The sequence below is a fragment of the Peromyscus leucopus genome, chromosome 4 (genome assembly GCF_004664715.2).
Source record: "Peromyscus leucopus breed LL Stock chromosome 4, UCI_PerLeu_2.1, whole genome shotgun sequence".
Classification (NCBI taxonomy): Eukaryota; Metazoa; Chordata; class Mammalia; order Rodentia; family Cricetidae; genus Peromyscus; species Peromyscus leucopus.
The window spans coordinates 4,271,957-4,284,225 of NC_051066.1; the positions used below are offsets into that span (position 1 = coordinate 4,271,957).

General features: G+C 43.5%; 1 protein-coding gene across 1 annotated transcript in view; it reads left to right on the top strand.

The window, feature by feature from the left end:
* C5 (complement C5) overlaps positions 1 to 12,269 on the top strand; it is a 113,436-nt gene that overhangs the window by 88,604 nt on the left and 12,563 nt on the right. Inside the window, exons 31-35 of the mRNA XM_028886085.2 lie at positions 3,851 to 3,913; positions 5,074 to 5,155; positions 6,196 to 6,253; positions 11,528 to 11,630; positions 12,091 to 12,165. Coding sequence (XP_028741918.1) covers positions 3,851 to 3,913; positions 5,074 to 5,155; positions 6,196 to 6,253; positions 11,528 to 11,630; positions 12,091 to 12,165 — 381 coding nt within the window. The remainder of the gene's footprint in view (positions 1 to 3,850; positions 3,914 to 5,073; positions 5,156 to 6,195; positions 6,254 to 11,527; positions 11,631 to 12,090; positions 12,166 to 12,269) is intronic.

Genomic DNA, 12,269 nt, shown 5'->3' on the forward strand with positions numbered 1-12,269 from the left:
GCATGCCTCTAGAGAGGAGGGCTGCTCAGGTGATAGCATGCCTCTAGAGAGGAAGGCTGCTCAGGTGATAGCATGCCTCTGGAGAGGAGGGCTGCTTAACTGAATCCTTATCCTCACTTTCCTCCCAGCAGAGTGGGAAGAAGAACAGCAAAGACAGATATTGGCAAAATTATTAAGGCCACTCCACGTAGTTAAAAGTAAGATTTATTTAGTGGGTAACTTACAAATGAAGGGATAGAGTAAGTAAGGTCGCGGCATCTGGGGAAGGTATATCGCAGTCCAGCGGTGTTCTCTGGAGCTCTGCTTGGTCAACCTCCACCATCTAGGGTCCAGGAACAGAGAGAGAGAGCTGGCCCATCTCGATCTCGGGTCTTCAGGGTCCTCCCTTGGCCCCGTCTTGTAGGCGTGACAGTTGCCCAAGCCTCAATGGGGGTTGGAACTTCCAGATCAAAGCTGGAATGGCTACCCACTACATTTCCCCCTTTTTGTCTAAATAAGAAGGTTCTAACCTAATACAAGACTATATACAATGAAATGGTTATCAAATATTGTCCAGGAATAATGAGGGATAATGACCTAGATAAGATAGAACTACAACCAATGCAAACAATATCAAGCAAGAAGCATATATTAAAATCCAGAGAAGTATAAAGCATAGGTAAATGGCATGTTACAAAGATCATTCCAAAAGAACCTGAATATGTTCTATCTAAGATTATATATATATATATATATATATATATATATATATATATATATATATATATATATACTAAGTTGTAACTATAACTGCTAGTCTTCAATCCCATCAAAGACCTGAGAAGGAATATAATGGTACCTGAGAAATGGTAGATAGATGTAAGCAACTTTCGGGAATCTTGCAAGAGTAGACCGAGACAGCTGGCAGCCTGGACAGTCACCTAATGTTTCTCAGTGTTGTTGGTTCATTCAAATTGGCTACAGGCCTAGAGTATCTGACAGACCATTTTTAGAAGCAAGAATTCTGAAAGACCATCTTACCCTGTCTTGGCAGAGCACAGTGGTCGCTTTCCTGTGCCCCGCTTGTCCAGAAAGGACAGCATTGCATTCGTACTGTCAGCCATCCAGGCAAGGGCAGTTCTTTGCCCAGTAGGCCATTTTGTGCCAAGAAGACAAACTTTCAAATGGAAATGTCTTAGAAGCCCAACATTCTCTCAGGATCAAATTGGTGCTGCCAGGAGCAATTGTGTCTCACGTCATCAGAATTCTAAGTTATTTAAATGCCATATTCTCTAGGTCTATGAAGTGTTTGAAGATTACCTGTCCATGTGACCTATGTATCTGTAAACCTGGATAACCTAACTAACGTAACTATAGAGATGACAAGCATAGGTGACTATAAATATATCTATAAGTCTTATCTACCTAAATAACCTAAGGACTAAGGCTTCATGTAAACAAGGTAAACAGTCTATAAGCAAATGTATGGTAAAGAACGATGACTTCAAAATTGTGACAATGCACAAGATATTTATAACAAAGGTAGGAATATATAGTGTGATATGCAATATGACAATAATCTTAAATATATATCAATATACCAAATATCCTAAACAGAAGTAGAACATACATAAAGTATGACAGATATAAATTTACATTTGTATCAATAGACAAGTATTTTCAATTAAGAATAGAAATATATGTACATTATAACAAATATAGTTCTGTATTTGTATCAATATACAAATTATCTTAAATAGGAATATAAAAATAGTTTACATTTGTATCAACATATAAGAATCCATTACAGTGCAAATTATCTAAGGCTGCTATTTTACTAAATTGGTTTACTAGTATATACAATAATCTACCATAATATCTTATACCTATCCATTCCATTTCTTCTTTTCCTTTTTTTTTTTTTTTTAGAATAGTGAGTCTAATATTTTCTTCCACCCCCAACCCTATAACCATCATCCATAACCCTAAGAATTATGAAACCTAAGGGAGAAGGGGCGTCATTTTCTTAGAATTGCTTCCTGCTGTTTAGGGGGTGATGTTATCTCTGTTGGGTACTGTGAGAAAGCTCAGATAGTTAAATCTCAGTTAGACTAAATGTAGGTTCTGGAGCAAGTCTTAGAGTAATGGGTAAGATTGTCTGAAATTCTGGCAAGAAGTGTAGTATGATGATGATTACCATGGCATCATTCTGGATTAGGTAGAGTTGTTGTTATTGAGGCCCCATCTTTTTTTCTGGAGACTTCAGAAATTGCTATTGGAAAAATTTATTTGTTATCAAAATGGAAAGTTTGGATTTAAAGAGGACATAGCATGTAAGAAAGGATTCTGAGAAATCAAGAGTAAGCATGGAAAGAATTAGAATCCTGAAGACAATGGTCCTTTTTTATTGGTTTACTTCTGTCCCACACCAGAGGGCTCTTCTGATACGGGACTGAAGAATCTCTCAGCCTTTTCTTTCAGCAATATGCTTGGGTTTAGAGAAGGAGTGAGCCAATTCCATCTCCAAAGCCAGCTTGGCTTATAATTGAATTGGAACCACAACTTTTATAGATTGATAGAGAGATAGATGTTAGGCAGTGAGATTTTACTGTGTGTAGATTGGTACCAATAGTCGGTAGAGCATGAGACTCTTAATCTCAGAGTCATGGGTCTGTGCCCCACGTTGGGTGCCAAATATTGGCAAAATTATTAAGGCCACTCCATGTAGTTAAAAGGAAGATTTATTTAGTGGGTAACTTACAAATAAAGGGATAGAGTAAGGTCGCGGCATCTGGGGAAGGTGTATCGCAGTCCAGCGGTGTTCTCTGGAGCTCTGCTTGGTCAACCTCCACCATCTAGGGTCCAGGAACAGAGAGAGAGAGCTGGCCCATCTCGATCTCGGGTCTTCAGGGTCCTCCCTTGGCCCCGCCTTGTAGGCGTGACAGTTGCTCAAGCCTCAATGGGGGTTGGAACTTCCAGATCAAAGCTGGAATGGCTACCCACTACAGACAGATTTGTAGCAGGATTAAGTGGGGTGACCAGACACTTGGGGTAGAGTTCTAGGGGCTTAGGGTGGGGTACCTGGGGTTTAAATGAGCACAAGCCAGCAAGAAGCAGGGCAGATGAACCCTCAAGAAGTGGAAGAGAGGTGTGAAGGAGGATGTAGTAGAGGACCACAGATATGCGGGCCGCTTCAGAGTACTGCTTCTTGGTGCTTATGAAAACAATCCACAGCTGGGCAGTGTGGCGCACACCTTTAATCCCAGCACTCAGGAGGCAGAGGCAGGTGGATATCTGAGTTCAAGGCCAGCCTGGTCTGCAGATCAAGTTCCAGGACAACCAGGGCTACAGAGAAACCCTGTCTCAAAAAATAACAACAAAAAAGAAAGGGAAGGGAGGGAAGGAGACAAGAAAGGAGGGGAGGGCAGGGGAGGGGAGGGCAGGGGAGGGGAGGGGGAGAGTCCCCACTAGCACATGAGATGCTAAGTCCTGGACTAGACTCCAAAAAAAATTTGTTCACTTGGAAAAATGAAATAAATATCTAGTTTTTACAATGAATATATATATATGTGTGTGTATGTATACATATATAATTAATGAATATCTAGTTTTACATAGAATATATTTTATATATACGACCTCTGATGTGTTGCTTTAGTTGCTAAGGAGAAGGACATCCTGTTTACACATGGAAGGGAGGGTGAGGAGGACACCAGCATCTTTTAGTGCCTCCTCTGTTCAGCTCTTCAATGTCATCCGTTTGATTTCACAAGAACCAAGAGAAAGGCTGGCGGGTCTCCCCCTTCTCTTTGCTCTCTCTGCCCTCTATCAAGTAATGAGTGAAAACATGGCTTCTCTATCCACCCCTTAGGTACCTCTTAATGATGACCTCATCATCACCACAGGATATAGCAGTGGCTTGGCTACAGTATATGTGAGTATTTGACTGATGCCAATGAAAGCTTTGTGTCTAGGTAATATAAAAAAAATAGTCATTCAAAGTCACATAAACGTGACTTGGATCACTATAACTAAAGTAGGGTTCACTTATCTATTATTTCTTGCTGTCTTGACCTTTCTCACAGTTTATTTTGGAAAGTAACTGGTGGTCCTTGTATGCATACCCTCTGTGCATTTGTGGAAATTTTGTATATATTGCATATAGTCATTTCAGCCAACAATTGGCTACATACATTATAGTTTCCTAAGACTGTAATAGCTAGTGATGTCATAGTTATCTTAGTTTGTATAAATATGCCCTATGATGTTTACACAATAGAAAAATTGCCTAATGAATTGTTTCTTAGAAAATATCCCCGTTGTTTCATAGTATACATATTTATAAATTTTATGATTGCATGTGTACTCAGGAGGCTCATGATATGTTCATAACATCTCTCAGCATCATATAGAGCATCTTTGTGTGTGTCCACATAGTCTGCATTTTCTGAACAGAAATTAACATTCTGTTGATGCTTTTAATAACGTTTTCACCGTTAGCACATTTACTGCTTCAAAGACTGTTTACACAATGGCACGGAGGAGGACGGGCTGTTCATTTCTCCCTCAATCCTGGCTGCTGTCAGTGTATCTATTGCTGGCAAACACTCATCCAAACACATTTACAGTGACTCGTTTGCCTTGATAGTGTGTGAGGTTGGGAGAAGTGAACTCTTCCCAGGCTGGCTAAGACTACGCTAAGACGTTAAACTGGACCGGCTGGGGAGCAGGTGCTGGGGAGCCGTTCTTCAGATCTGACTAAGGGATTCGGATGAAGACTGTGCTTGGCCAAAAGTCATCATTTTGTGTTTTCTGGTTCTTCTTGTTTGTTTGGACTCATTTGTTACTGACTCATCTGCGTATGTCATCTGCAAGGCCAGCCTGATCAACAGATCAAGTTCCAGGACAGGCAGGGCTGCACAGAGAAACCCTGACTCAAAAAATAACAACAGAAAAGAAAGAAAAAAACGTGTCATTTGTGCTGGATTCCAAAAACCCCTCTCCTCTCCTCTCCTCTCAGCTAGAGTACTAATGTAATGCCTTTTCATTTTCCCATTTTACATGGAATCTTCTTATTTCCATATCCCAACATAGGTCAAAACTGTGGTTCACAAAACTAGTGTCTCTGAGGAATTTTGCAACTTTTACTTGAAAATTGATACCCAAGACATTGACGGTAAGACGGCCTGATGCAGTCTGTATTTTAGCTACACTTAGAAAATGTCAGGTAGAGAGCATCCCTAATTAGGAAACATGTGTCCATGAAAGAAAAATTCTTAATCTGGTTATTAAGTAGGTTGGCATCCAAATAACTATCACTACCATTTATTACAATAGATGTAATTTTAATAACTTACAAACTAATATCAAGTGATATAGCAGCTAAACTGAATGTATTCGGTGTTGGAACTTTATTATCGATGCTTTTAAAATATGTAACAGGGCCAGGTGGTGGCGCACGCCTTTAATCTCAGCACTTGAGAGGCAGAGCCAGGCGGATCTCTGCGAGTTCGAGGCCAGCCTGGGCTACAGAGCGAGTTCCAGGACAGGCACCAAAGCTACACAGAGAACCCCTGTCTCAAAAAACAAACAAACAAACAAAAACAGAAACAAAGTATGTAACAGGTTGTAAGGCTTAGAAATGGAATATTCCTTTGGATTTCTGTTGCTTTCTGGTGAGGCTTCTGTCTCAGAAACCTCTCCCCACAGCTATGTTGCTCATTTCCTCCCTCGTCTTTGCTCTCTTTAGCACTTGTGGTCTTTTATTATGTGCCGCCTTCTCTAAACACACAACCTTCTCGTGCCCCTGAGGTTTGCTGGCTTTTCCATATCCAAAGTCAAGTCTGCTTACATGCTCCTGTCCTCCTCTGACCTTTGCCCCGGGGCCACGTGCATGCTGATACCTTGCTCATCAGTAACTCAGGTCTGTTCCTTCAGGAAACTTCCTACACCCTCGGGTGCAGCCCTCCACTCCCTCTTTCCAGATCCCCCGACACATGAGAGATTTGAGAGCAGAGAGCGTCTCTAGTGACAGTGACATCCTGCTCTTGCCAGTGGCTTTAATATCTCCACAAGTGCCAACTTCCAGATCACAAACCATTTCTAAGTGTGTTTAGAGACTTTCTCATTAACGACTCTGTCCACCCATGCTCCAAAATAAGTAAAAACAGTTTACTTCCTATTTGTAATTTGTTTCTGTGTTTGTCTGTGTGGCAGCCTCCAGCTACCCCAGCTACAGTGACTCCGGACACAAGAACATAGTAGCATGTGCCAGGTGAGCCCATTTCCCAGCTCAGCTACAGTAACCTTTTTAACAAGCCTTTTAACCCTGCAGGGCTACTCAGCTGCTTGTTCATTCTTCCCAGATAGGTTGTTTCTAGTGTTTTGTTTTGTTCTGTTTGTTTGTTGTTTTTTATTTTGGTTTTGGTATTTTGGTTTTCCTCTTTCTTTCTTTCTTTCTTTCTTTCTTTCTTTCTTTCTTTCTTTCTTTCTTTCTTTCTTTCTTTCTTTCTTTCTTCCTTCCTTCCTTCCTTCCTTCCTTCCTTCCTTCTTTCTCTCTTTCTTTCTTCCCAGAGCTGAGGACTGAACCCAGGGCCTTGTGCTTGCTAGGCAAGTGCTCTACCACTGAGCTAAATCCCCAACCCCATTGTTTTTTTGGTTTTTCAAGACAGGGTTTTTCTGTAGTCCAGGCTGACCTCAAACTCAGAGATCCAGCTGCCTCTGCCTCCCGACTGCTGTTAAAGTGTGTGTCGCCATCGCCTGGTCAGTTGTTCTTTTTTTTTTTTAAATGTAGAGTACAGCAAGAATTCTTAAATAGCTGCTTATACTGGAGGGCAGCTCTGGATTTGCTCACATACTGTCATCCCTCCTGGTTTTTTTTTTTTTTTTTTTTTTGGTTTTTGGTTTTGTTTTTTTGTTTTGTTTTGTTTTGTTTTGTTTTTGTCTTCTTCTGATTCACATAGTGTAGTAACCTTTGTTGATCTTTCAGGATGGTAGAAATGTGATATCAGAAAATTTCTCATACATGGCTTCTATGGGGGGCGGGGGCAGGGAATCACATTTACCAGCAAAACTGGTCCTTACAGCCAGTTGTTCTCAGCTCAGGCTGCACACTTGGGTCAGAAACTTCAGAAACACCCAAAGCTCAGGCCCCACCTAATGCAACCTGCATTGAGACTGTTAATGTCAAACCATCTGCTGCAAAGCCCTAGACTGGCCGCTGTAGCGGTCTCTTCTTGCTGCTAGGTAGCACCCGGCTCGCTCTGATTTGCCTGCCATCATCACCCCCTTCTCTGACTCGCTTTCACCTCACCTTTACAAAGTGCCTTGTGGGTCCCGTGAATGCCTCCAAATAACCCAGAACACCCCATCCTGAATCAAGCCACACATGTCTTCATAGGGTCAGGAGATTAGGATGTCACCACAGCCTCTAAAGTGTGTGCTGTCCACTACAGCCTCCAAAGTGTCCTCTGTCACCACGGCCTCCTTCCTAGTGTGTGTGTAAAGTGTGCACTGCTCACCACAGCCTCCTTCCTAGTGTGTGTGTAAAGTGTGCACGGGTTTTGAAACACACACTTCTGGCTTTAGTGAGCACAGACCATTGGTGGCAGAGCCAGATCTGGGACAAACTCCCTCTCTCCGTCACTTCTCAGGACCACCTGCTACGTTCCACCTCCATAAATCTCAATATTGCCAATGACAGGCAAAGGCCAAATCCTGTTTTGTTGGCTGTGCATGCCTGTAATCTCACATCATAGTGTCCAGTGTGGACCGAGAAAATTGGTGCAAAATGTGTGCTAGACTCTAACTGAATGGACTTTGCTGATAACTAGGAATTCCCTTGTTTTAGAAATAAAGGAGGTGAAATAACCAGCCACAATCTCCATCAGAGGCAGAGGCAAGGTCCCCACTCCCTGGCTCCTGTGCCGCCGCCACCCCACCCCCACCCCTGTCCAGCATCTAAACTACCTCTTTCAATGTCTGCATACTAAGACCATCGATCCCAAGAAATAGTCCTCTTCTGCCACCGTCTCCTTCCCAGCTGTTTCTTAGCTGTTCCTGTGATCCTGAGCCTGTCTCTCACGCCTCTGGATTTTCTCACCACAGCTGCCTCATTCCCTGCAGGAAGCCGTCTTCCCCTCCTTAATTCTTTCCTTCCTCGCTCTCTCCCTCCCTCCCCGCTCCTCCCTTTCTTCCTTCCAGCCTCTTTACATCTGCCCTGGGCAGGTCTCACCCTCTGCTTCCTCTCAAACCTTTCTCATCCCAGTGTCTTTCCGCGGAGGTCACCTTTTCCCAGCAGCTCTCTTCAAGCGAGCCGCCATTCCAGCTCTTAAGTCCCGGTAGCTGGGGACGGGGCCACTCCACCGCTGTCTTTGAACTGTGTAACACTTGTCACAGAGCAGTCTGAGCAATCATCTGAGAGCTGAATCAGTCTCAGGACTGACGGGTGACCTCCGGAGCTGCCTGGAGAAGAGATCTGGGATAAAGGGGGGGGGGGGCACACACTTGCAGGTAGCCTTTCCCCCCAAACATTCCGATGAGCCTCAGCAGAGCACATCAGTTCAGTCTGGAGGCCTGTCCTGTAAGGCACATTGGACTGTCTTGCCTCTGAGTTTCTGCCAGTTCTGATTGTCCCCAACCCTGCTGTAGACAAAAAGGCGCTTTCAAAGTCCTTCTTGGACTTCCTGGAGAGGATGCCTGATCCCAGTTGTCAGAGCACAAAAGAGCAAGTTCTAGAAAGCATCTCTTTTCGGGGTTGTTTTGGTTTTGCTTTGAGGTTTTTTTTTTTTTGTTGTTGTTGTTGTTTTTGTTTTGTTTTGCTTGCTTGTTTGTTTGTTTTTCCAAATGGGAGGGGGTCTAAAAAGGAGGTGGAAGTTGCTTTTAGAACTGTGACACTGTAGTTAGCTTGGGTGGATTCCAAAGTTACTAAGCAGTCTTTATTCATTTAAGAAATTCTTTGCCTTCAAATATTCTCTCTTGATTAAAAAATTGCAAGCACACTGTATGTTCAGAGGCCTCTTTTGTGTATTTAGGTTTTTTTTTTTTTTTTCAACCTCTTCATAGAATCATAAGAAAAGGGGAGGGGGTGGGGAAGGATTTCATTCCTACAACAAAATGCCTTTGGGGAAGATTGCTGGTTTTGGCAGCAGGCAAAGAGCTTCTTGAACGAAGGATTTCTGTTCAACAATTGAAACAGTCCCCATGGCAACCAGTCCTCAAGCTCGACCGACTTCTCATAGACACTCTCCACCCGGGAGGCCTTTTGCATCCTGCAGACATAGTATTTGCATCTGTGAGCCAGAAATCCCCGAGTCTCCCCATCCAATTAAGGACGTGCTCAGATGTCAAGACACCAATCAAAGGCATCCCGTGCTCCCTTCTAAATGGCTCCTTTGGCGAGGATGGAGTTACATTTTATGAGTCAGGGATTATTTTTTTAGTGCCTTTAATTATTGTGATAAATGAGATTTTTTTTTTTAATTCCTCGTAAGAGCTGGATTGAATGCTCTTCACAGGTGACTGAGGAAGAGATGTACCTGGATCCCTCGCCAGCTCCCGGTACCATCTGTTTCCCTAAGACCCAGTCCTTTGGGTGAAATCTTTTGTGAGCTGCCTACCCCTTCACCTCCTCTTTCCCAAGTGCCCACACCCACCACCACCCGGCTCTGCTCCGCTTCTGAGCGTCTTGAAGCCCAGGGTCACCTTGTGCCACTCACTGGCTCCTTCCCGATCCTCCCACGGCCCTTCTCCTCAGTCCCCTAACTGCCACTGGGAGCACTAAGCCTCCGCCCTCAAAGCCCAAGAGTCATAAAGATGGTTTAAAACACCTGGCTATACTTCTCACAGTGACTTCCACAAATAAGAAAATGATATGTGGAAATGGCTCAGTAAAACTGGGACAGGACCCAGACTTCCTGATCCCCTTTCAGAGAGGGTGGGAGAGAGGAGGGGGAGAGAGATAGAGCAGAAAAGAGGGGGGAAGGAGAGAGATGAAGAGGAAGAGAGAGAGGAAAAGAGAGAGAAAGGAAGAGAAAGAGAGGGGCAGGGAGAGAGAGAGGGAGGAAAGAGGGGAGGGAAGGAGAGAGAGAGGAAAAGGGGGAGGGAGAGAAAAGAAGAGGAAGAGGGGGGAAGAGAGAGAGAAGAAGAGAGAGAGGGGAAGGAGGAGAGAGGGGGAGGGAGGGAGAGAGAGGGAGGTCCTATTTTACTCACCGTTTTTTGTTAACTTCAAACTAGCAAAATTTCTAGACCACAGAGTCTTTGAAGCACCAGTTTTTTCTTGAAGTACCCATGCTTGGATATTAGAAAATAGGCAAGAGCAAAGAAAGAAGAAATAGAACCCAGCACAGTCTCACCATGCAGAGAAAGGAACTGCTGACATGTCAGCTTGGGGTCAGGGGTGAGGGTCAGGGGTGAGGGTTATGGTTAGGGTTTAGGTTAGGGATTAGGGGTTGGGTTAGGGTTTAGGGTTTGGACTAAGGTTAAGGGTTAGGGTTAGGGTTTCAGTTAGGGGTTAGGGTCATGGGTTAGGGTTATGATTAGGGTTTGAGTTAGGGGTTAGGGTTAGGGTTATGGGTAGGATTTGAGTTAAGGGTTAGGGTTAGGTTTAGGGGTTAGGGTTTGGTTAGGGTTTGTGTTAGTGGTTAGGGTTAGTGGTTAGGGTTAGTGGTTAGGGTTAGTGGTTAGGGTTAGGGGACAGGTTATGGTTATAATTTTCTTAGGGGTTAGAGTTAGAGGTTAGGGTCAGAGGTTAGGTTTAGGGTTAGGGTTTGGCTTAGGGTTCAGAGTCAGGGGTTAGGTTCAGGTGTTATGTAGTGTTATTTGTTAGGGTTAGGGTTTATGACTATGGTTTAGGTTTGTGTTAGGGGTTATGGTTAGTGGTTAGGGTTAGAGGTTAGGTGTTAGGGTTTAGTGTTTGGATTATGGTTAAGTTTATAGTCCTTTTGGTTAGGGTTTGAGTAGGGTTAAGGTTAGCATTTGGGTTTGGGTTTTCTTTATGATACGCAATTAATATTTTACTTTGAATTAGTCTCTTAAAAAAAGAACTAGAATAGGAATTAAGAAGCCTGGGTTCATACACAGCTCTGATTGAAGCACCTGTGTTTCTTGGGCCAGGTGCTGCACTCCAGTCCCAACTTCATCTATTGTCATGGAGTGGATGATTTCTATGCCCCAGAACAGTGGTGTGCTGGCATTGTTGGCCAAGGACAGCTTATAATAGATGGCTCAAAGACCCTCCGCAACTCCAACACTCACAGATTCTGACCCATATACCATAATACATAGGACCAAATTTAAAATTTAAAGGATAAGGACAGGCATAGTGCGCATGCCTTTAACCTCAGCACTTGGGGAGGAAGAGGCAGGCCAATCTCAGTGAGTTTGAAGCCAGCCTAGGCTACATAATTCTCATAGTCTCAGGACAGCCAAGGACTGCATTGTGAGGTTCTCTCTCCTCTCTCTATATATAAAGACAGCTAAGGAATGGGTCCCCTTCTTTGCAAATCTTGTAATTTATTTAATCCATTTCTCAATCTCTGATTTGTTTTAGCTACAAGCCCAGCAAGGAAGAATCAGCATCCGGATCCTCCCACGCAGTGATGGATATCTCTCTGCCAACAGGAATTGGAGCTAACCAAGAAGATTTGCGTGCTGCAAGTGTTTTCTTTGAGATGTTGTGAATCTGGGGTTTCTTTCCTACATTATTTTATGGGCAAATTTATATTCTTTTACTTTAATACCTCACTCATACAATCGCCCAAAATATTCTTTCCAAAACGACTGTCATTTGACTTATGAAAATGAAGCAGGGTGGTCACTTAACCAAAACATGTGCAAACATGCAGCAATGTGCTGGGGGTTCCAGAAAGAGGGGTCGTCCTTAGCTCGGAGTGCTGGATCATACTCTGGCTTAATCAACGGGGAAATGTAATTAAACACAAAGACAAGAAAGTAAATCAAGTGCTCTTTCTCTTTCTGTTTTTCTGTCTCTGTCTCTGTCTCTCTCTGTCTCTGTCTCTCTCTGTCTCTGTCTCTCTCCCTCTCTCTCTCTCTCTCTCTCTCTCTCTCTCTCTCTCTCTCTCTCTCTCTCTCTCTCTCCTCTTTCTTCTTTAGCTTGTAGAAGGAGTGGATCAACTCCTAACTGATTACCAGATCAAAGATGGCCATGTTATTCTGCAACTGAATTCGGTAAGTTCTGCCTCGCGGCAATCCCACCTCCCATCACATCTTTACGTGCTGAGCCTTTGTGAATACCTCTTCCCCCCACAGCTTCTTACAACCTTGAATTTGTC